Source organism: Symphalangus syndactylus, chromosome X (assembly GCF_028878055.3).
Source record: "Symphalangus syndactylus isolate Jambi chromosome X, NHGRI_mSymSyn1-v2.1_pri, whole genome shotgun sequence".
NCBI classification, from domain to species: Eukaryota; Metazoa; Chordata; class Mammalia; order Primates; family Hylobatidae; genus Symphalangus; species Symphalangus syndactylus.
Window position 1 is genome coordinate 44,762,879 of NC_072447.2, and position 22,688 is coordinate 44,785,566.

Genomic DNA, 22,688 nt, shown 5'->3' on the forward strand with positions numbered 1-22,688 from the left:
AATAATCCTTATGAGGCAGATATTTCAATTTATTTCGTCTTGCCGAATTTAATAAGACTCTGAGTTTTCTAAACATAATAGGATGAAAACAAAACTGATTTTTTATTTATCCATCAAGTAACTGGAATTGTGCTGATAAGGTGGCCACTAGCCACATTTGGCTATTGAGCACTTGAAATATGATCAAATTGAGGTTTGCTGTAAGCATGGAATATACACCAGATTTCAAAGACTTAGTACAGAAAAAAGAAGGTAAAAAATGTAATATTCCATTCCTTTGCTTTGTGTGCTCTGCTGATTATGATCCTTAACAATGTGTAAATAAAATTGCAAATAAGTACAAATTTAACCTGACTTTTTTACTCCACCTAGAGTTTGACAGGAGGAGTCAATGGAGGTGTCCACTGTACAGATGTAACAAATGCAAGTAGGACTATGCTTTTCAACATTCATTCTTTGGAATGGGATAAACAACTCTGCGAGTAAGTTCTATTTTGCTCTAAATATAGTTTTCCCAATACACTACCTATTTATAACCGAAATCTTACTATTTTCAGATGTCAGTAGAGCACCAAAATTTAACTGTTGATATTTCAACTACAATATGCAAATCTATGTTGTGTGTTTTTTAAAGAGAGACTATTATTGCATATATAATAAACAGGCCAAATTAATTATTCTTCACGGAAGTTTGAATAACTTCCTTTATAAAATGGAAGTTCCTTTATAAAAGTACTTTGATTTCTGTGTGCTTTCTAATTTTTATTGATTGGCTTGCATAAAGTTAGAATGTTAAATATCTAAGAATACAGCTATGTTCTGTTGGCTTACGTATTTATTGCTATCTTACTCCATGCTCAAAAACATCCATTTCTAATTGTTATTTATGCTTTTTGCATTTAAATACGTATAAATGTTTCTAGATGTCTATTTAAAACAGTGTTAAATACCCAATCTTCTTGTTTTTCAGATTTTTTGGAATTCCAATGGAAATTCTTCCAAATGTCCGGAGTTCTTCTGAGATCTATGGCCTAATGGTAAAAAACAAACAAACAAACAAAAAACACACAAAAAAACAAAAAACAAAAAAAACCACCTAATAATTAAAGTTTTTTTATTAGAAAACAACTTTACTATTCATAATTCAAAAGTCAACTGTGTTATGTTTTGTAACTTAAAAACTTTACAGTCCTTATCAATGGATTTGCATTTATAAACTTTAATTGGTTTTTGAGTGTTATTATTTTTAAAGAATTGATGGGATACTCTAACTTTAGATGTTGGCATGAGCCAATTTATTCTTTGAATCCAAATAACTGTTTGGTAGCTGTGGTGTCTGCTTTTAATTTACCGGAGAGACTCTGCATATTTAGTAGTGTTCTTTTTCCCGTTGAATCTTTTTTATGGCCAAGCTATGTTATATATTAGATTCTTTGTCTGCCTGAGCAAAATTTAGCAAAGAAACTGAAAGCAAAGAGTCTGTTTCTGATCTGGGATTGCTAATTAAACTAGTTTCTGTAATGGACATTTTTACTTTTGATTTCACTGAAATCCAGTAAAGACATAGCTTCAGCAAAAGTGTGCCTAGCATCATTAAGAGTCTGTGGTTAAACATCAGGAATGAAAACCTCTAGGAGGATTTGCACTGGTGTTTGGGCACAAAAATCTGGAATTTATGATGAGACTCAGGAATAAGTCTGATAAATTACAAAAAGTATTGCTTAGACATTTTGTGAAAGATATGAGAAACTTCACTTACAAAGTTAATAATAATATAGATGAACACTAAGTGCTCTGGATAAAGCTTGAGCAAGAATTTTTAACTGTTTCATTTATAATAAAGCTTTTTAAGGCAACATAGAATTTCTTAAGGGAGCCATAGTCACTGCTTATCTACAGTAAAAATGCTTTGATCATTTCATGGCTGTCTGCAAACTGACTTGGGTCAAGGAAAAAGAAACGATGCTTGAGAAATAGTTTCAGAGGATGGTTAGAAAAAAAACGTTGAACTGGCCTAGTTTTCTCTTGTATTTAAAATATTATGCTTCTATCCTTCTTTTTCCCCCTTGCTGACTATAGAAAATCTCTCATAGCCTGGTGAGTAGGTTGCCCACCAATTATGTACCCATTCATTTGGAAAAGATACAGTGCACTTCCGTTTATTTTTAGACAAGCAGAAGTCCATTTACTAAACATATATATCTAGAATTTCCGTGACCTTCCAAATTATTATGAGCTCTAGTCAGATTTTAATTTAAAAAAAAACTTAATCTTGTTTGTTTTTAAAGAGTAATGTTCTAAAATAAAAGACTAAGGTAGTTTCCTGGAATGAGAGATTCTGATATTCTCATAAAGTACAACTGTGATGTGCTTTGGGCTTTACCATAATAGGGCAGTTAGATAGATATAGTTTGAAATGTCTATTTTAAATGATATATTGACCACCTTTCCAGACTAGTTAGTTGGAAATGCACTGTTACTTTTTCTGCATGCTTCATCAAGGATGCTCCAGGAGGAGCATCAGAGGTCCCTCCCTCTGAAGAAAAAAGAGCACTTTACATGCCTGAACACACATTGTAGATGCTGTTGATAGTTTGTTAATTTTGCAAGTATAAGCAAAGACTTCTTGTAATACTTAAATATATCAAGATATATAGCCTCTAGGTTTCCTATAGATTCACTTTAAGCCTTTTATGAAATTTACCCTTTACTTAATATCCAGGTTCAGATTTTCAAAGAATATATACAGTGAATGAAAATAGCAGGTTTTGCTGGGCACCGTGGCTCACGCCTGTAATCCCAGCACTTTGGGAGGCCGAGGCGGGCATATCACGAGGTCAGGAGATTGAGACCATCCTGGCTAACATGGTGAAACCCTGTCTCTACTAAAAATACAAAAAAATTAGCCGTCGGCCGGGCGCGGTGGCTCACGCCTGTAATCCCAGCACTTTGGGAGGCTGAGGTGGGCGGATCACAAGGTCAGGAGATCCAGACCATCCTGGCTAACATGGTGAAACCCCGTCTTTACTAAAAATACAAAAAAATTAGCCCGGCCTGGTAGCGGGTGCCTGTAGTCCCAGCTACTTGGGAGGCCGAGGCAGGAGAATGGCATGAACCTGGGAGGCGGAGCTTGCAGTGAGCCGAGATCGCGCCACTGCACTCCAGCCTGGGCGAGAGGGAGACTCCGTCTCAAAAAAAAAAAAAGAAATTAGCCAGGTGAGGTGGCACATGCCTGTATTCCCAGCTACTCGGGAGGCTGAGGCAGGAGAATCACTTGAAGAACCCGGGAGGCAGAGGTTGCGGTGAGCCAAGATGGTGCCATTGCACTCCAGCCTGGGCAACGAGAGTGAAACTCCATCTCAAAAAAAAAAAAAAAAAAAAAAAAGAAAAGAAAATAGCAGGTTTTGAATTAACCAGAAAACATGAAAGAAATAAAGTGATACCAGCTATCTAGAGGACATTTTCTATTTTGTAAAGAGTTTCTACATTTATGCTATTATTTCTTCATTATCATAGCTATGTGAGGTGAATTCTATTCTTGCCCTCACTTTAACAGATGGGATATCTAAAGCTCCCAGAGCCTGGGAGACTTGCTCATACATGACAGACCAAGGAGTCAGGTCCAAAACTTTAGTTTGGTGCTCATCCTAGTACATCACCCCTACTTCAGGGATTTTATATATATATATATATACACACACACACTTTTTTTTTTTTTTTGAGATGGAGGCTCACTCTGTCACCCAGGCTGGAGTGCAATGGCACAATCGTGGCTCACTGCAACCCCGCCTCCTGGGTTCAAGCGATTCTCCCACCTCAGCCTCCTGAGTAGCTGGGATTACAGGTACCCACCATCATGCCCGGCTAATTTTGGTATTTTTGTGGAGATGGGGTTTCACCATGTTGGCCAGGCTGGTCTTCAAGTCCTGACCTCAGGTGATCCTCCCACCTCGGCCTCCCAAAGTGCTGGGATTACAGGCATGAGGCACAGTGCCCGGCCAGGGATCCTGTTTCTTAGTTCTCCTAATTCCTTAATATCATTAAATATTGCCTTGAGTTAATGTGTCTTTTTTTTAAATTAAGGTTGTAAAGTCTACAATCGGCCACTGAAATCTCATTTTTCTTCCTAGAATGCTGGCCATCATGATCAAAATAAAAACCAGTATTTATGACATAAATTAACTGTTGCTTATCTAAATTTGAAGAAAGATGTTTGCTATGAACAAATAATATACAATACCTGAACACTCTTGTGTTTAGAGCAGCTTGAGTAGAAAGAAAAGTTGCTAAAATATGGCCTTGCAAAATAAATATGTTTCATACTGGTTTGATAGCTATTGGAAGAATATATTAGTCATTTCTTCATAATGGCAATAATAGCAAAGTACTAATGAACTTGAGCAATCACGTAGCCCAATCTCCATTTTGTAGAGAAATAATGTGATGTATTGAGAGGTTTCAACAGCCTCCTAGTAGATTAATACTAACTAACTAACCAAGAGTAGAGCCCTCATTTACTGGCTCCCAGTCTAACGTTTTATGTTCATTCTCCAGTGCCACATCTCTTCCTGTCATTCTAGGAATACTTGTAGTATCTGTCTCTTTATCATTCATTTAGTCGAAATGCTTTCTTTGTCTTGTCTGCTCACATCCTCTGGCACATTGCTACTTGTGTTCACTCTTGTTGCAGTTATGTTAGAGCCAAAATTTTGTGACTATTCATAATCCTTTTTTAAAATTTTATTAGAAAGCTGGGGCCTTGGAAGGTGTGCCAATATCTGGGGTAAGTTTCATCACCAAGTATCTCCCCATCCCCACCCTTTTCCATGTTATGGCTTTCCTCCTCTTAGTTCATCAGTGTGCCTCTTTTTAAACTAGGGAAAACAAGTAAAAGTTGCAAAATTGGCTAATTCTTGTTCTTACATGTCATACTGTGGGCCATTGAGAATCTTTTGAATAAATTAATTTTAACTCTCCCTTCCCATACCTATTATCTTATATATTAACAAATGGTATTAACAAATGGGGAAAATGGCCAAATGGAGAAAATGCAAGGAAATAGACAGTTCATTCTTTGATAAATAAAAAATGAGAAATATATCCTATGGCTCTTCTAAAAAGGAAATTAATACTATTGTATTAGTCAGTGTTCTTTATTGTCATTTATACTTTCAGTGTTTAGGAGACCAGTCTGCTGCATTGGTGGGACAAATGTGCTTCCAGATTGGACAAGCCAAAAATACGTGAGTTTAAGAAACAGACTTAAAAACCAGTGCTGTTTTGTTTTTTCTACTTGGTGCTTTGAATAAGGAAAAGCTTTTGAAGTTCATCCAGGATGAAAATCAATAGCTTAATAGCTCCAATATGCATATATACACTTTTTACCATTTTTTATTATCTTTAAATAAAATACAAAATGCCATACATATGCACACTGATGAAGCTTACAAAGACCTTAATTTGTAGGCTGGGCGCGGTGGCTCACGCCTGTAATCCCAGCACTTTGAGTGGCCGAGACAGGTGGATCACCTGAGGTCGGGAGTTAGAGACCAGCCTGACCAACATGGAGAAACCCCATCTCTACTAAAAGTACAAAATTAGCCAGGCATGTTGGTGCATGCCTGTAATCCCAGCTACTCGGGAGGCTGAGGCAGGAGAATCGCTTGAACCCGGGAGGTGGAGGTTGCCGTGAGCCGAAATCACGCCATTGTACGCCAGCTTGGGCAACAAGAGCGAAGCTCTGTCTCAAAAACAAACAAATAAACAAAACCTTAATTTGTAAAATTCATTACCTTTTGTATCCTAAAAACTAAATTTTGGTTCAAAGTATTCTTGCCTTTTTGGGGAGATTGGTGGGGTGGTGAGAGGGATGGGAAGAAGTGAGGAAGAGCCATAATATAAAGTATAGTTTTTGGCATATTAAGTCTTTCTCACTAACTGTAAAGTTATATTTTTGTAGGATTTTCAAGGTTATTTTCCTGGCATTGTGCTTTCTCTCCATTATCTGAAGTTTCTCCTTTGACAAGAAGCAGAAAGAATGATAGAAGTAGAGATTTGGTATATTTTTCTCTCAATCTCATCTTCTTACTACTCACACATGCAGAGTCTGGAACAAGCCCCATATCTAAGAGTAATAAGAAGATGACTCCCACTTTAGGATGAGAAAATGGATACTCAAGGAGCTTGCCTAAGGTCATAGCCTTGACACAAAAGCAGAACCAGATCTCAAGGCCATGCCTTCTGAGTCTGAATCTGGCACTCTTTCTTTCTGTTCCACCAATCATTATACTTATTTGAAGGTAATCTTCTTATTTATTTATTCATTTTTATTTTTTATTTTATTTTTATTTTTATTTATTTATTTATTTTTTGAGATGGAGTTTCGTTCTTCTTGCCCAGGCTGGAGTGCAATGGCGCGATCTCGGCTCACTGCAACCTCCGCCTCCCAAGTTCAAGCGATTCTCCTGCCATAGCCTCCCGAGTAGCTGGGATTACAGGCATGCGCCACCACGCCCAGCTAATTTTGTATTTTTAGTAGAGACGGAGTTTCTCTATGTTGGTCAGGCTGGTCTCAAACTCCTGACCTCAGGTGATCTGCCCACCTTGGCCTCCCAAAGTGCTGGGATTACAGGCGTGAGCCACCGCTCCTGGCCAAGGTAATCTTTTAAATATTAAAAAAGCTACCTGCCAATTATACGTATTCATGAACAAAATTAAATATGCCTCAACAGCTGAATTAATACTGACAATTATAACACAAGCTTAGCCAATGGCTATTGTGTTACCTATAATGTTTATGTGCTTTAAACACATGATATCATTTAATCCACATATAGATCCTATTATTGCCATTTTATAGATCAAGAAACTGAGAATTAAAGAAAAAAATTTATGCAACAGCATACAACTAGTAAGTGGGAGATGCAATATTTGCACCCAGATCCATGTCATTCCTTAGCCAGGGTTCTTAACCTGTGTACTATACTACCTCCTGTATGGAAAAGATTTCCATACAACTGGCAAGAGGCTACATTTAATTGGTTCTTTTCTTGAGGATTTCCTAATTATCTCATCGATTTTAACTTCAGTGGTTAAGTTCTTCCTTTGTGAATAATGGAATGTGTAACATTTCTAGATTAAACGTTCTTGTAGTCTAGCAGGGTCAGTGGCTCTCATGCAAGAGTGTGACATTATTTGTGTGAGAGTTTTTTGAGGAGGAGGGATATGGGAATTCTTTGCAGGTCATGGTAATCTGAGGTTACATGACCAAGAGCATCTGAGTCAGCCTGAGTCTGGAAACATTCTTGGAATCTGGGTTCCAGGCAGCTGGAATCAAGTGCCATGAGAAACTTTGAAGCAAAGCTGTTGGGTTTCCATGGGAGGAAAGAAAAATCACAAGAGATTATCTTAGTAATGAGATGCTTTGAAAAATGAGCAGTATTGGAGGGTACAGGGAACACTGAACAAAGATATGTATGGGGAAATAGAAGACTTCATTTAGAGAATGTAGAGAACATTAGAGTAGGGAAGTGACAAAAAATATAAAGCTAGGATCATGTTGTGAAGCCCTATATTTCAGGCTAAGGAGCTTTTCTTGATAGGCAATAGGAAACTTTTGAAGGTTTATGAGCTGGTGTTCAGAGATGACTAGAGTTGTCAGTAGCAGTCTTGGGTGAAAGTGAGGAAAGACTAGAGGCCAAGACGCCATGGAGGAAGCCACTATAGTGTCCTGGTAATGAGCACATGGGCTCAGAAGGATGGAGACAGAGAGGGAGGCCATGAGTGAATGTGCATGGCACTGCAGAGGAGAAAGGGAGGGGAAGTATGTATGTCATCTAGGTACCTGGACCCTGTGGTTAGGCTTAGCCAAAGTAAGGAAAGGGTCCAAGTGGAAGAATTTCTGTTCAGAGCGTGTTTGTGGTGCTGGCAGGCTGTATGTTGCACACATTTGGAAATGTAGAATAAGTTCAGTATAAAAATAGAAATTTTTGGCCAGGCTCAGTGGCTCATACCTGTAATCCCAGCACTTTGGGAGGCCAAGGCAGGTGGATCACTTGAGGTAAGGAGTTTGAGACCAGTCTCGCCATCATGGCAGAACCCTGTCTCTACTAAAAATACAAAAATTAGCTGGGTGTGGTGGCGAGTGCTTGTAATCCTAGCTACTCAGAAGGCTGAGGCACAAGAATTGCTTGAACCTGGGAGGTGGAGGCTGCAGTGAGCCGAGATTGCATCACTGCACTCCAACCTAGCTGACAGAGTGAGACTGCCTCAAAAAAAAAAAAAGATGGAAATTTTAGAATTTCCCTAGATAGAGGGGTTTTTGAAGCAACAGAAGTAGATGAAATTACCGAGAAAAAATATAAAAGTAGAGGAGATATTTACACAAGTAGAAGTAGCAGGCATGGGGATGGAGAAGTCAGAAAAACAATGCAGTTATCATTTTTTGTTTTATACATATATATGAGATAGGGTCTTGCTCTGTCACCTAGGCTGGAGTGCAGTAGTGACATCCCAGCATACTGCAACCTTGACCTCCTGGGCTCAAGTGATCCTCCCCCCTCAGCCTCCTGAGTAGCTGATACTACAAGTGCATGCCACCACACTCAGCTAATTTTTAAATTTTTTGTAGAGATGGGGTCTTACTATATTGCCCAGGCTGTGTCAACTTCCTGGGCTCAAGCAATCCTCCTGCCTCAGCCTCCCAAACTACTGGGATTATAGGCATGAGCCACTACACCTAGCCTGAAATTATTCATTAGTGTGGAAATCCAGGGTAGAGATATTTATGAGGGAGGCATGGTCAGTAGCGTAAAACATTACTAAGAGGTCATAGAGGCTGAGTACCAAGAATGGACCATTATACATAGAAGTTAGGTCTTCATTTGGTCACTTTTTTTTTTTTTTTTGAAATAGAGTCTCGCTCTGTCACCAGGGTGGAGTGCAGTGGCATAATCTCAGCTCACTGCAACCTCTGCCTCCCAAGTTCAAGCAATTCTCCTGCCTTGGCCTCCCGAGTAGCTGGGATTACAGGCACCCGCCACCACACCCAGCTAATTTTTGTATTTTTAGTAGAGACAGGGTTTCACCATGTTGGCCAGGATGGTCTCGATCTCTTGACCTCGTGATCTGCCCACCTCGGCCTCCCAAAGTGCTGGGATTACAGGCATGAGCCACCGCGCCCGGCCATTTTGTGACTTTCAAGAGTGAAGTTGTACTAGAATGCTCAAGATAGAAGCCTGGTTGCAAATGGTCAAAAGAGATGTAAGCAGGTAGGAAATCGAAGACATGTGCTTTGCAAAAATACAACCATCCAGAAATGGTGAGAGAAGGACATAGTTTGTGAGGTTAACAGGATTATGTAACATTTTGGGAATTTTGTTTGATTTTGTTTGTAAGTTATGGTAAGACCAGAGAATGTTTCTTTGGAGTCTGAGCGGAGAACAGATGAAAGTTGTAAAATAAACGGGGGATAAGTGATGGGCAAGACCAAGTAAGAGGTTAGAGAGGTTGGGATTGAAAATTTAGTTAATTTCTCCCAACCTCAGCAGGGAGAAAATGACAGTCAGCTCAGAATTCAATGAAAAGCCCATCTCTGTTTCAGAGTGGGGGAAGAAATTATGGATGATTCTAATTTTTCTTTCAGCTTAGCTATATTTTCCAATTTTTCTAGAATGTAAAAATTATTTGAACATTAAATTTTATTTTTCTGAAAGAGCACCTGAGATAGCTGTCTCATTTGTCCAGTAGTGCTGACTGGGTGTGACAAAGTTTTTTACCTCCCTCACAGCTTCCTCTGGGGTCAACCCCCCTGCCCCTATGCGCCATCTTCGTCACACCTCTCTGGGCTGCTCAGTCCTGATGTGATAGTCATGAAGGAGAGCAAGCAACTTTTACCTTTGTAGAAGTTAGAAAAGTGAGACATCTTTCTGGGATGTTTGAACACAGTACAGTGTTCTGTGAGTACAATGTACAATGAGGAAGGCGAGGTAGATCACGTAAATGCTGAAAGCTCCATATGTGCTTGATGACTGGGAAGAAAGAACAATAAAATTTAAGAGAAAAATACTTGCCTGTATACTGCTTTAAAAGCTGTGGCCTAAATATAGCAAAGAAGTCTCTTCATATTTGCTAATACTCATTAATTGCTTACTAAGTATACTCACTTAAGAATTCACTTTTATTAAGTGCCTTGAGTCTTCTCATCAATTTTGCACTAAGACGCGTATGCAACTGTTCAGTATAGTGTTTATATGGATGCTAAATTGGTACAGATTTCTCCTTTAAAAAGCATGAAATAGATAATTAACTTCCATTTTTATGAATATTTATCACAGTAGATTAACTTGAAATATATAGCTTTTTCAGTGTGCGGCAATAAAACGGTATAGTGATTTTGTGTTTTAGTTTGTGAATGTATTACCTGTACCTAGTGTTATTTGACAAGTATCTTTACAAAATTAGATATTAGTCCCATGCTACTTGAATTTGTCACCTGCTCATCAAGCAGGCCAAGAATATATTTGGGTGAGAAGAGATAGACTATCCTAGGCTAATCCTTATTCAGAACAATGGTACCTGGAAAAATGTCAGAAAACAATTTCCCTTGGTTTTGTGTTTGTTGCACAATCAAAATGCAGCTGACGGGATCTGTTGAGTTAGTGCTGACTGGTAGTAGCTTCTTCTGGGATCCTTCTGCCAGCTCCTGGACTGAGCACTGTCCCATCTTTCAGTTGCTGGAATGTCACCAGCACAGTTAGAACCCTGGTGGTGCAGGGCACAGCAGCAAGGCCCACGGGGAAGGAATGCTCAGCTTGGGCAGAGCCAAGCAAGGGTGACTGTAGCAACCTTGTTACCCCAAGCTTAACTGTTCCTCTGTGATCCTTACTGGTATCACTTTGGGCCACTTATCTGCCTGGCACATGTCAAAACTACCTATTAATGTCCAAGGGCCAGACTTGCTGCAGAGTCCAAAGTTTATATTGATAAGGCTGCCACAAAATAAATTCAGTTCTTCTGTATCAGCCATGTTACATTCTGGCTCTGATTATCAAAGGCAGACCTTAAATTGCCTTCCGTTCCATGCCACTCTTGTCCTAGCTTTCCAACTACACCCTCCCACACTCTGTATCCAGCCTCCCCACCCTGCCAGAAGATAGTGGTGTTTCTCATTTTATGACTGTATTAATGATAGAGCTAAGCTGGCTGTCAGTCATGATGCTTCACTCCACATGGATTAGTAGTAACATAACTATGACAGAACTTAGAATTTGTTGTAATTCAGTGGTATTTTATAAACACAGCCCTGGCCTAGGACTGACTAAACACTAAATACTATATCTGCATTTTTCTATTAAGATTACACTGGCCAGGCACAGTGGCTTACGTCTGTAATCCCAGCACTTTGGGAGGCTGAGGTGGGTGGATCACGAGGTCAGGAGATCAAGGCCATCCTGACTAACACGGTGAAACCCCGTCTCTACTAAAAATAGAAAAAATTAGCTGGGCGTGGTGGCACATGCCTGTAGTCCCAGCTACTTGGGAGGCTGAGGCAGGAGAATCGCTTGAACTCGGGAGGCAGAGGTTGCAATGAGCCAAGATTGTGCCACTGCACTCCAGCCTGGGCAACAGAGCAAGACTCCATCTCAAAAAAAAAAAAAAAAAAAAGATTGCACTAAGTACATTTTCTTCTAGGCTGATTTCTAAAACATTATTCCATGAAGATATATGATTTTTGTTAACTCTAGGAACTTTTATAAAACTATAATGACTTTTTTGGACTAAAGTATATGTCAGTTTTGATCATTTGTATTATTAATGTTTCATTATTTGCTTTCAATAAAATTGTCTTACTATTCATTCTCCCTTCAACTATAGGTATGGAACAGGATGTTTCTTACTATGTAATACAGGCCATAAGGTTGGTTTTTTAAATTAAAAAATTGATATAAAAGTCTTTAAGTTCATATAAATAATGCTTGAACATAATTTACTATTAAATAACTTTTAGTCTTTAGCTTTTACTTAATCTTTATCAGGGTTTAATTTAGAGCTCAATACAAAATTTGAATCATTCTAATAAGAACCATTTTAGGCTCTTTGAATTTTATATGTGTGTTTTTAATTGTGTTGGTGGGAAATCTAGACTGAGACCTCGTCAAATTCTTAATGCAAATCTAATTTGAAACAACAAAAAACTTTATACAGCTTAAATGTGTTCTTAATTCTGATCATTTTGACTATAAAGATTTATTTTAAAAAATTGGTTTATTGATTACATTGTTTTATACCTATGTTATTTTAATTTTTTTTCTTTCCTACAGTGTGTATTTTCTGATCATGGCCTTCTCACCACAGTGGCTTACAAACTTGGCAGAGACAAACCAGTATATTATGCTTTGGAAGTAAGTTCTTTTTAATCAATATGGATAATATGACAAACATTCAAAGCTAATAAAAATGACAGTGTTTTCTAACACTTTTCTGGTAAATCTTAATACAGAGGACTCAAAAAGTTCTGCTTTCTTGGCATTTGATTGAGTTGAAGGAACCTGAGACTGATCTGGGTGTCAGGACTCACAGGAGACCTTGATTAGATTGGTTCCTCAGTTCTTATGCCAATTAATCATGTCACCTTAGGCATATTACTTGACAGCTCTACAATGTAAGGTTTTTTTTTTTTTAATCTCTAAAGTTTAATTGGATTAACGTGCTCTCTAACATTTCTTTCATCTTGAAAATTCTTTGTTTTTATAAATAAAATGTTCCAGTGTTCCAAAGAGAACCCTGGGCACAAAAAGGCAGAACAACTCTCTTCACTTGTCTCCTCACAAAAATAAATTTTGTGTAACATTTTGATATAGAAAAGAAAATGAGGAGATTTATGCCACTTATCACTGGAAACATTTGTTTCAAACATTTTTGTATGTTACAGTAGGAATACGCCAGCCTAAGCCTATAGGATATGGTAAGTTAGTGTTAGAAACATCTATTTATAAAGTCAAAGAAATAATATTCTTTTTGTAAAATTAGATACATTTCTTATAAGCATTTCTATATAATTAATTTTGAAATGGCTACCTTATAATGCACAAGTATACACTTGATCTGCAAACTCATTGAGGCTCATTTTTTGGAGTGCCTGATAATAATTTGGTCACAAGTTAAAGACTTCTAGTTAGAGTTAAAACATTTCATTAGTCATTATGCCTAGCACATGAAGAATATTAGTTTATTTCTATTTTTCTCCCTTCCCCAACCCATAAACACTATATTTCTCCCCAGCTCCTTTTCTATGGATGGAAGCATTTGTGAAAACTTAGTCTGTATATTAAATGTATCTTAACACTTCTCAGAACTTAAAATCCTACAAGCCCTCTCTCTCTCTACTTTCCCTCTGTGGAGAGTGCATAGCACAACACTAGGCACTTAGAATATGCACTTGATAAGTATTACCTGTAATATAATAAGAAGAATATGATTCTGCTTTTTGTCTTCTTGCATAGGAAACAATTAGTGCTTTAGAATACAGGTGCCTTAGACCTGGAACAGGCCTCAGGGACAGGGGTCACTCGATCTTAACTCCCCTCCCAATATGAAAAACCTTCTCCTGTCTCCTTTACCAGTAGCCATCCAACTTCTATCTGAAGACAACACCGAGAGTTGCTTCTTAATAACACCTCTAGCACTGGACCTGCATTGGTCGTCAAAAGCGTTCCAACATTAGATGCTGTGGTCAGTTTCTCTGGGTCTTCCTCCTCTAGGGTAAACTGACCCAATGCCTTTATCTCACATGGTTTCTGGATGCTTTATAGTTCTGAGCTCCCTTCATTGGGTGCATTGCAATTCATGTTGTTCAGAATGGAATATAATATTCTACATCTAATCTGACCTGTACTCAATCAATAGGATGATTTGTGCCTCTCCTACCATAAGCACTACTTTTGCTCCCCTAGCCTGAGAGTTCATTAATTTAGACTAATATTTATTAAATTAATATTTATTAATTAAAATAATTAATATTAATTTAGACTTCATATTATTGGCCCTGGGAGCATATGCTAAAAAACCTAGCTTGTTTTCAAATGAATCATTGTCAAACCAAGTCTGCTCCATTCTGTATTTGTGTACTTTTTTTGTTAAATCTAAATTCAGGTCTTTGTTTCTTCCTGTTTAATTTCATAATAGTGGTTTTAGCCTATTCCTATATAGTCTGAATTCGTTTTCACACTTTACTGTTACTCTTTCAGTTTTGTCTCATCTAGAGATTTAACAAGCATATGCTTTATGATTTTGTTTCAATTTATGTAATGCTTTTAGATGCTTGGAATTGTAAAAGCTGAGAGAGACGCTAGATCATATGACAATATACCCTCCTATCCCCTTGTTTTACACATGAGGAAACTGAGATTAGAAAAGCGAAATTGGAGTCCCTTGGCCAAGTAACTTATGACAACAGTAAGTAGCAGATCCAGATGCTTGGACATCAAAGCCTTGATGCCTAGGCCACCCTGCTGTACCATTTCCTTCCGTGTAAGTCTGGAAGTTCTGGGCTCCAGTCTCCCAAGTCCAGTGTTGTCACTGCATCTAGCTTATGTCCCTTCCTTCATCTGCTAACCTAGCGGTCTCAGCAACAACAACAACACACATATGCATACTAATATGTTAATGGTGTAGTTAGAATTTTTTTCTTTGTTTTCTTAATTTTTTTTTTACAATTAACAAACATTTAAAAAAAATTAAACCAAACCAAAAAACAAGGGTGGGGAATAATGCTAGATTGGTAAAACTTTTTATCAGTAAACACATGCTAATTTCACTTGGTCATACTAATTCCTTTTTTTGTAAATGCTTACAAAGTATATATTTAATAATATTGTCTTTCATTTGATCGATTGTTGTTAGGCTTAGAAGTTGGAGACCGGAAAATTTTAGTCTTTATGCTCTTTAAAACCTAAAACTATAGCTACCCATCTTCAGTCTTTTAGTCTTTTTCCATTCTTTCTCTGCTAATTTGGGAGCAATAAGATACATTTTTATGTTTTTATTTTGTTGATTTTTTTTCTTTTGTGTATACCCTTAGATTTTTAAGATATTGTTTAACCATATATTTTTCTTTTTTTCTTTTTTTTTGAGACGGAGTCTCGCTCTGTCGCCCAGGCTGGAGTGCAGTGGCGCAATCTCGGCTCACTGCAAGCCCCGCCTCCCGGGTTCACGCCATTCTCCTGCCTCAGCCTCTCCGAGTAGCTGGGACTACAGGCGCCCGCCACCACGCCTGGCTAATTTTTTGTATTTTTAGTAGAGACGGGGTTTCACCGTGGTCTCGATCTCCTGACCTCGTGATCTGCCCGCCTCGGCCTCCCAAAGTGCTGGGATTACAAGCGTGAGCCACCGCGCCCGGCCTAACCATATATTTTTCTAAGAGTGTATGTCATTGTTTGGTATTTTTAATCTCCCAACCATGATAAGGACCTCTAATATTTTATTCTACAGCCTCCATCACCAATTGTGTTATTTTGTTTAAAGCTTTCATTTCCCCCATTTTGTTCAACATGCAATAATTACTATTGTTTTCTTTGCAGTCCACAGTAAATCATATTTATTGACTTATTTTTCTTAGCTTTCTGTGTCCAGTATCATTTCTTTGGTCTCACACCTTTTTTATTCCCACCTACTTTTTTTCCTTTTTTTTTTCTTCTTTTTTTTTTTGCTAAGGGGCATCCTTCTATAGTTCTTTTAATTTTAGTGTGGGATAGTAAGCCTATTCTTTTTAGGTTTGTCTTTATTTTGCCCTCACTCTGAGGATGAGTATAAAAGCCTATATTAACAATTGTTTTTCCCACATCCCTTCTGGCCATTTTCGATGCTGATGAGACCTCTGCTGTCAATATGTGGTTCATTTGTAGATAATCTGGTTTATTGTCTGGGAGTTTCTAACATTATCTCTTTATCATTGATGTTCTATAGTTTTACTATGATATGCCTGGGTTTGGATTTATTTTTATTTATCCTGTTAGGTACTTGGATCCAAGTCTGTCTTCAGATCTGGAAAGTTCTCAGCAATTATCTCTTCAAATATTGCTCCTCTACCATTACCTCCATCCTCTTCTGGAATTGCTATTGGATGAATATTGGAACCTTTCAACCCATCATCCATGTCTCTTAACTGCCCTTTTATATTTTTTTAATCTCTTTGTTTCTCTGTGCTGCGTCCCTGGTGAGTTTCTCAGTATCTACCTTCCATTTCCAAATTCTCTCTTTAAAACAAACAAGACAAATCATAAAAGCCTTTTTTGTATTGTGAAATATAAGACACATACAGAAAAATGCATTAAATATCAAGGTACAACTCGAAAAATTATTATAAAGGCTCATGTAACTTGTTCCTAGAACGCTGCCAATCCCAAGAACCTCTATTTGCCCCACGATCACAACTTCCTCCCTCTCCCTGAGATAAACATCAGCCTGACTTTTATCATAATCACTTCCTTACTTTTCTTTGTAGTTCTAACACTTAAATGTGCAGCCCTGAACACCAGAGTTTAGTTTTGCATGTGTTTAATATTTGATATATTAAAAATATAAAAGAAAAGAGAGAGCATGTGCATGCATATCTGAGTCACTTAGTATGTATTTTTTTTTGTATTTTTTGATCTGGCTTCTTTCACTCAACATTATGTTTGTGAGATTCATCCACAGTATTATACATAGCTGTTTTTTTCATTGCTTCTTATTGCTATATGAAATTATTGAAGTTTAGTATTCAGCTGTTGATGACATTCGAATTGTTTTCAGTATTTGGCTATTATGAAAAATGCTGCTATGAACATTTTTGTATATGCCTCCTGATGTAAATGTATTTACCTTTCTGTAGGAGTAGAATTTCTAGGCCATAGATTATGTGTATCTTCACTTTGAGTAGATAATGCAAACCATTTTTCACAGTAGATGTGGCAAGTTACACTCCTACCGGCAATGTGGGGGAGTGCTAATTTACTCATCATCTCTATCTAGTCTAGAGTTTACCCCATCTATTACATTTTTCATCTTATTTAATATTTTCATTTCTATAGTTTTTATTTGGTTATTTTTCACATCCACCTGATTTTGTTTCAGTTCTCTTTTTTTTTTTTTGATTCTTAGTTTGTTGTTTGTTTGTTTTTAAAATGGAAGTCTTTTCCTAATTTATCTCCAAATACTTAAAGCATACGTATTTTAAAATCTGTGTTAGGCTGGAATGAACTCTAGTCCAGCTATTAAGATTTTAGATTTTTTTCTTTTTCTTTTTTTTTTTTTTGAGACAGTCTTTCTCTGTTGCCCAGGCTGGAATGCAGTGGCCTGATCTCGGCTCACTGCAAGCTCCGTCTCCCAGGTTCACGCCATTCTCCTGCCTCAGCCTCCCGAGTAGCTGGGACTACAGGCGCCCACCACCACGCCCGGCTAATTTTTTGTATTTTTAGTATAGACTGAAAATACAAAGTTTCACCGTGTTAGCCAGGATGGTCTCGATCTCCTGACCTCGTGATCCGCCTGCCTCGGCCTCCCAAAGTGCTGGGATTACAGGCGTGAGCCACTGCGCCCGGCCTTGTTGGATTTCTTAATACAAGATTTCTTCATATAGTTTAGAATTGTCACTTCCAGCCTTGTCTTCCATTAAGCCATATAGCCTCAGTCAACAAATACAGTTGCTTGTTTTTCTAGCATCCCTACACAAGTAAGAGAGCGCCACCTAGCCCCTGGCTTCAAGCATTGAGCCTGATTCTATTCCCTGTCTTGCAGGAAACATTTTGGACCCCTTTCTTCTGGAGGAACCAGTTCCCAGCCACCACTCCTACTCCCTGACACAAATAGAAAAATAAATCAGAAGCCATCATGCTTGTGGCTTCAGTCCTGTTTGGTTATGTGTTTCCGTCTCTGTCCACATAGATGTTATTCTGTATTTGAGTCAGCGTGTTGTTTCAGTTTTCTCTTTTATATCGTGTCTGTTATCCTCTGTGGTTAGAACAAAGGGGATTTTTGAAGTACAAACTCATTATTTCTGCTCATGTAAGCATCTGCATCTTCTTTTTCATCACCAAGAGAACTCTTTTTCTCTCTCTGAAGCCCCTGGCAAGTGATAGTAAGACCTGACATTTTAATACCTCTAAATTCTCATTTTCATTATTTGTAAAAAGAAATAGGTGTTCATGATCCTTAAGTTGTTCTGTGACATTAAACTCATATTAAACTGGTTAAATTTGTCCCACCCTTTCTAGTTGGAAAATATTTATCAGTAGTGGAAGACACTGGAGCAAAATAGAGCCATTGAGTGGTTCTGACTTCCCTCTGGCATCCTTGTTCCTCTTCTTTTTCCAAATACTGTTTCACAAAACAAAAATCCTTTTGGGAACTTTTAATATGAGTATGAACCTGAGCTTACTTATGACTTGAGACTTCCATGTTCTGTGTTTTGTCACTAGAATATAGATTTCCTGAGGCCAGGGTACTTGTCTATCTTGTTTACCACTCTGTCCCAGCAGGCTGGCAGATAATACATACCCATTAAATATTGTTCAAATACCAAATCCTATGTTAGGCCATTTTTTTCTTTTTAAATATGAGCTTCAAAGAGGGTTCCCTATATCGCCTCATTGGTTTCTTTAAATATCTCTTCCCCTATCTTTTCTTTGGTATGGTTTAATGATTATAGCGTTAAGATTTCCTTTTTAGAGTTTTTCATCCTTCTTGAGCTAAATCCTGATTTTAGGTATAAACCTATATAATAGATTATCTATTGCTGTGTAACAAGATTACCACAAACGTAAGTGGCTTAAAACAACACATTTATTGTTTCTCAGTTCCCATGGGTTCAGAATCCAGGCACAGCTTAGCTGGGTACCCTGCTCAGAGTTTCACAGGGCTGCAGTCAAGGTGTTGACTGAGGCTCTGCTGTCATCTGAGGTTTAATCTGCTTCCAGGTTCATTCAGGTTATTGGCAAAATTCAGTTCCTTGTGGTTGTGGAACTGAGGACTTCAGTTTCTTGCTACCTGTCAGATGGAGGCCACCCGCAGCTCCTAGGGCTACCTGCAGTTCCCTGCTACCTGAGGGACCCCCAGTGGTCCTCTGCTTCCTTAAAGTCAGGAAGGGAGGGAATATCTCCAGCAAGACAGGCACAGTAAATCATGTAATGGAAGCACATACACATCACCACACATATCCCATCACTTTTGATATGTACTGTTGGGTAGAAGAAAGTCACAGATATCACCACACTCAAGAGGCAGGGATTACGCAAGGGTATGCACCTCAGGAGGCAGGGATCATGAGAGCCACCTTAATTAAAAGTCTATCTGCCACAAGCATATAAACATTGTTTATGAACTTTTATAATGTTCTTTCTTGAAAAGTATACTTTGTGAGCAGTAAATGCTTTTAATTTTAGTTCCCCAACTTGTTATGAAGTATTAATGAAATCTTTTACATTTCAAAAATAATGTTGCTCCAATTCAACTCTTCCCTTTCTCTATGCAATTAAAAATGCTATAGAGTTAGACACTGCATTTGTAATCTAATATATACAAACTAACTACATTGTAAACTATATACGTACAGATGCATAGCACTGTAGTATACACAAAACTGTGTTTGCTATGCCTGATGAATGATTGTAAGCAATTTAGGGTAATCTTTACTTTACCTGATTTTTCTTCATACTCACCAATTTTCACCCTAATTGCCTTGTAAGCTACAATTCTACTGCATCCTGAAATATCCTGCTTTATTTTTATACTGTTTGTGGCAGTGGCATTCATGTCAAGGAGCTTTTGAAGAAAAATATGCTTGCCTGCTATGACATTATATCAGATCTACTTGATTATTTTTAATTCAATCTTCCTATAGCCTGTTTATTAGCCTTTCACTTTCCAGGCTACATGTCTAGTTTTAAAATAATTTATTCCTCTTACCCTGTTATAATTTAACTTATTATTCTTTACACCCTCTCACTTTCATTGCATCTCCCTTAGTGTACAACTATTAAGCTTGCATGCATCTTTTCCAGGGAGTCATAACCTAGAACAAGGGCTGATTCAAATTTGTAGATGATATACTAAAGTATTGGATCTTTATACTTAGGGTGTAATTTATGGTAACTTAATTGATAACAAGTAGACAGTCGCCTTCTATTGATCATTTTAGGTTTTGGCTGCTATACTCTTTTCCCGTCCAGCTTTGAAGCATTGTTACCATCTTCCATTTTATTTCCTGCCTCTGAATTCAGAAGACCACATGTCTTTTGTGAATTTAGAGATGTCTCTCATTTTTATTTCTTTAAAGGCTAAATCATACCATGTATTATATCCTGACAGCAAAATTATTTACTTTTTTCAGATAAGTGTTTTTATCCACCTTTTATTGTGTTATATTGAATCTAGTTTTTCAATCACAACAAAACACTTCTGTATATTCCTGATGACAGAATTTAAAACAATTATCTCCTGGAGCCTTAACAGTGACTATTTTTTTTCTTTTGTTTTAATCTAAATAATACTCTGATTCTCAGCTAGTTACCTCTAATCAAAACCTTGATTTTCCTTTTGCTAAAATCATATTGCTTCCTCTTAAAAATATGGTGTAAGCATGTAACATCCTATCTTTTTCAATGGAAATGAGGTATATCAGCATGTGGTTTCCTAGAGTATAAAGTCCCACCAGCTGTGCCACAAAATCACTTTACTAGACTCCTAGCGCAGTGGCTTCTAAAAATTCATAGTTTAACTCTACTTGCCTAAAACAATTATGTATGCATTTCTTAGTTAGATGCTATTTAAGGACAGTGTCCTTGAGAGTATAAGGAGGAGGGACACCTGTTTTTGTTTTTGTTTTTCAATTAGGTCTAGAATTATACTGCCCATGGCAGCCATGGCCACATGCAGCTATTGAGCACTGGAAATGTGGCTAGTCTGAATTGAGATGTGCTGTAAGTGTAAAGTATATACCAGATTTCAAAGATAGTACAAAAAAAAATCTTAATAATTTAATATTGATTTCATGTTGAAATTTTTTTAATACATTGGGTTAAAATATTAATCTTACCTTTTACCTTTTTAATGTGGCAAAAATATAAATTACATACGTGACTCACTTTATATTTCTATTGGACAGCACTGGTCTAGAAACTCTTACATATTTACTAGTATTTGGCAGCTGCTATCTCTGAATTGTCTGTTTCCAAAGGAAATTTGAGAGTAAAGTTCTTAAATCTCTTTAAACCAAAATTTTACTTAGTTCTCTTCAATGATCCCACTAAGTACCTAAATATGTAAATGTGTCAAACTTAATACGTACAACAACTTCTTTCAGGCAGGGAATGAGCTGTGTTAGAGTCCCTTATAAGGTATTTGTTGAATTGTTTTTGTCCCATTTTTAAAGCCTTGTCATATTTGCACAGCTGTGCCAGATCTGTTCCTCAAATACTTCTTGTGGTTAAAAAGCCATTTTATATATGTAGTGATACAGAGTACTGTATGTATGTCTACATATATAAAAATGTGTAAACAACAATTGTGGCATTCTGTAGCTTTGCAGTAACATAGTAACTTCTCATAGAAGCTATGAATGATGGAATATACCAGCATATTCATTCTCTAGTTTACTTACATTTTGACAACTGACAACAAGAAGGCATGACCATTTGTAATTCAGTTAATAGAACTGGGGACAGGTCCCTACATTTAATATCACCTGACGTTTGGTTTGGAGTGACTCTGTGGGAGTAATTTACATTAATAATCTATATGAATGAACTATCAAAGCTAAAAATATTTTCTTGGTATTCCTAATGGTTTGTGCTGATACTTTTTTTTTTTTGCCTTCAGGACCTTTTTATAATAGCTTTATTGAGATATAGTTCATATTCCACACAATTTCCCCTTTTAAAATATACAGTTCAATGGTTTATAGTAATACTATATTTACAGATTTTTACAACCGTCACCACAATCTAACTTTAGAACATTGTCACCACCCCAAAAAGAAACCCCATAACCACCCCCTATCCCCCAGCCCAGGCAACTACTAATCTACTTTCTGTCTCTATGGATTTGTCTGTTCTGGACATTCCATATGAATGGGATCATACAATATATGGTCTTCTGTGCCTGGCTTCTTTCACTTTGCATAATGTTTTCAATGCTCATCCATGTTGTAGCATGTATTAAGACATCATTCCTTTTCATAGTCCAATAATACTCATTGTGTAGAGATACTGCATTTTAACTATTCATCAGTCAGTGGTATTTGGCTGATACTTTTTTAACATTAAAGAAATTAGTGAAGTCAATATTTACATTTAGTAAGAACCTTCACATATATTCTCCTATTGAGCCTCACAGTAATTTGTTTAGGTAAGTGTTGTCATAGTGATCATTTTATAGGTGAAGAAATGGAGGCTCAGAAAGCCTGAGTAACTTAGGCAAGTTGCTTAGATTAACTTACTAAGATTAACTGACTAAGTTACTTAGATTAGTTACTAAGATTACACAGCAATTAAGTACTAGAACTGGGACTCAAAGCCAGTTTATCCAACTGTGAAATATGTTTTTATCGTTATTGCCACAGCTCTAGGTGATTTTGTTTTAAAAAAAATTTCTTACTAGCTAGCTTCTTTGCTTTTTGTTTTCTTGATTAGTAAATCAAGAAATACTGTTAGATA

General features: G+C 37.3%; 1 protein-coding gene across 9 annotated transcripts in view; it reads left to right on the forward strand.

Moving 5' to 3' along the window:
• GK (glycerol kinase) overlaps positions 1-22,688 on the forward strand; it is a 77,622-nt gene that overhangs the window by 41,500 nt on the left and 13,434 nt on the right. For 5 of the 9 annotated variants that reach the window (XM_055267666.2, XM_055267671.2, XM_063635330.1 and 2 more), the window contains 6 exons: positions 373-482; positions 971-1,037; positions 4,748-4,783; positions 5,176-5,243; positions 11,875-11,917; positions 12,321-12,401. In XM_055267666.2, the coding sequence (XP_055123641.1) occupies positions 373-482; positions 971-1,037; positions 4,748-4,783; positions 5,176-5,243; positions 11,875-11,917; positions 12,321-12,401 (405 nt within the window). Of the gene's footprint in view, positions 1-372; positions 483-970; positions 1,038-2,079; positions 2,098-4,747; positions 4,784-5,175; positions 5,244-11,874; positions 11,918-12,320; positions 12,402-22,688 lie in introns of all 9 variants that reach the window. The other 4 variants (XM_055267665.2, XM_055267670.2, XM_055267669.2 and 1 more) reach the window with 1 other exon arrangement.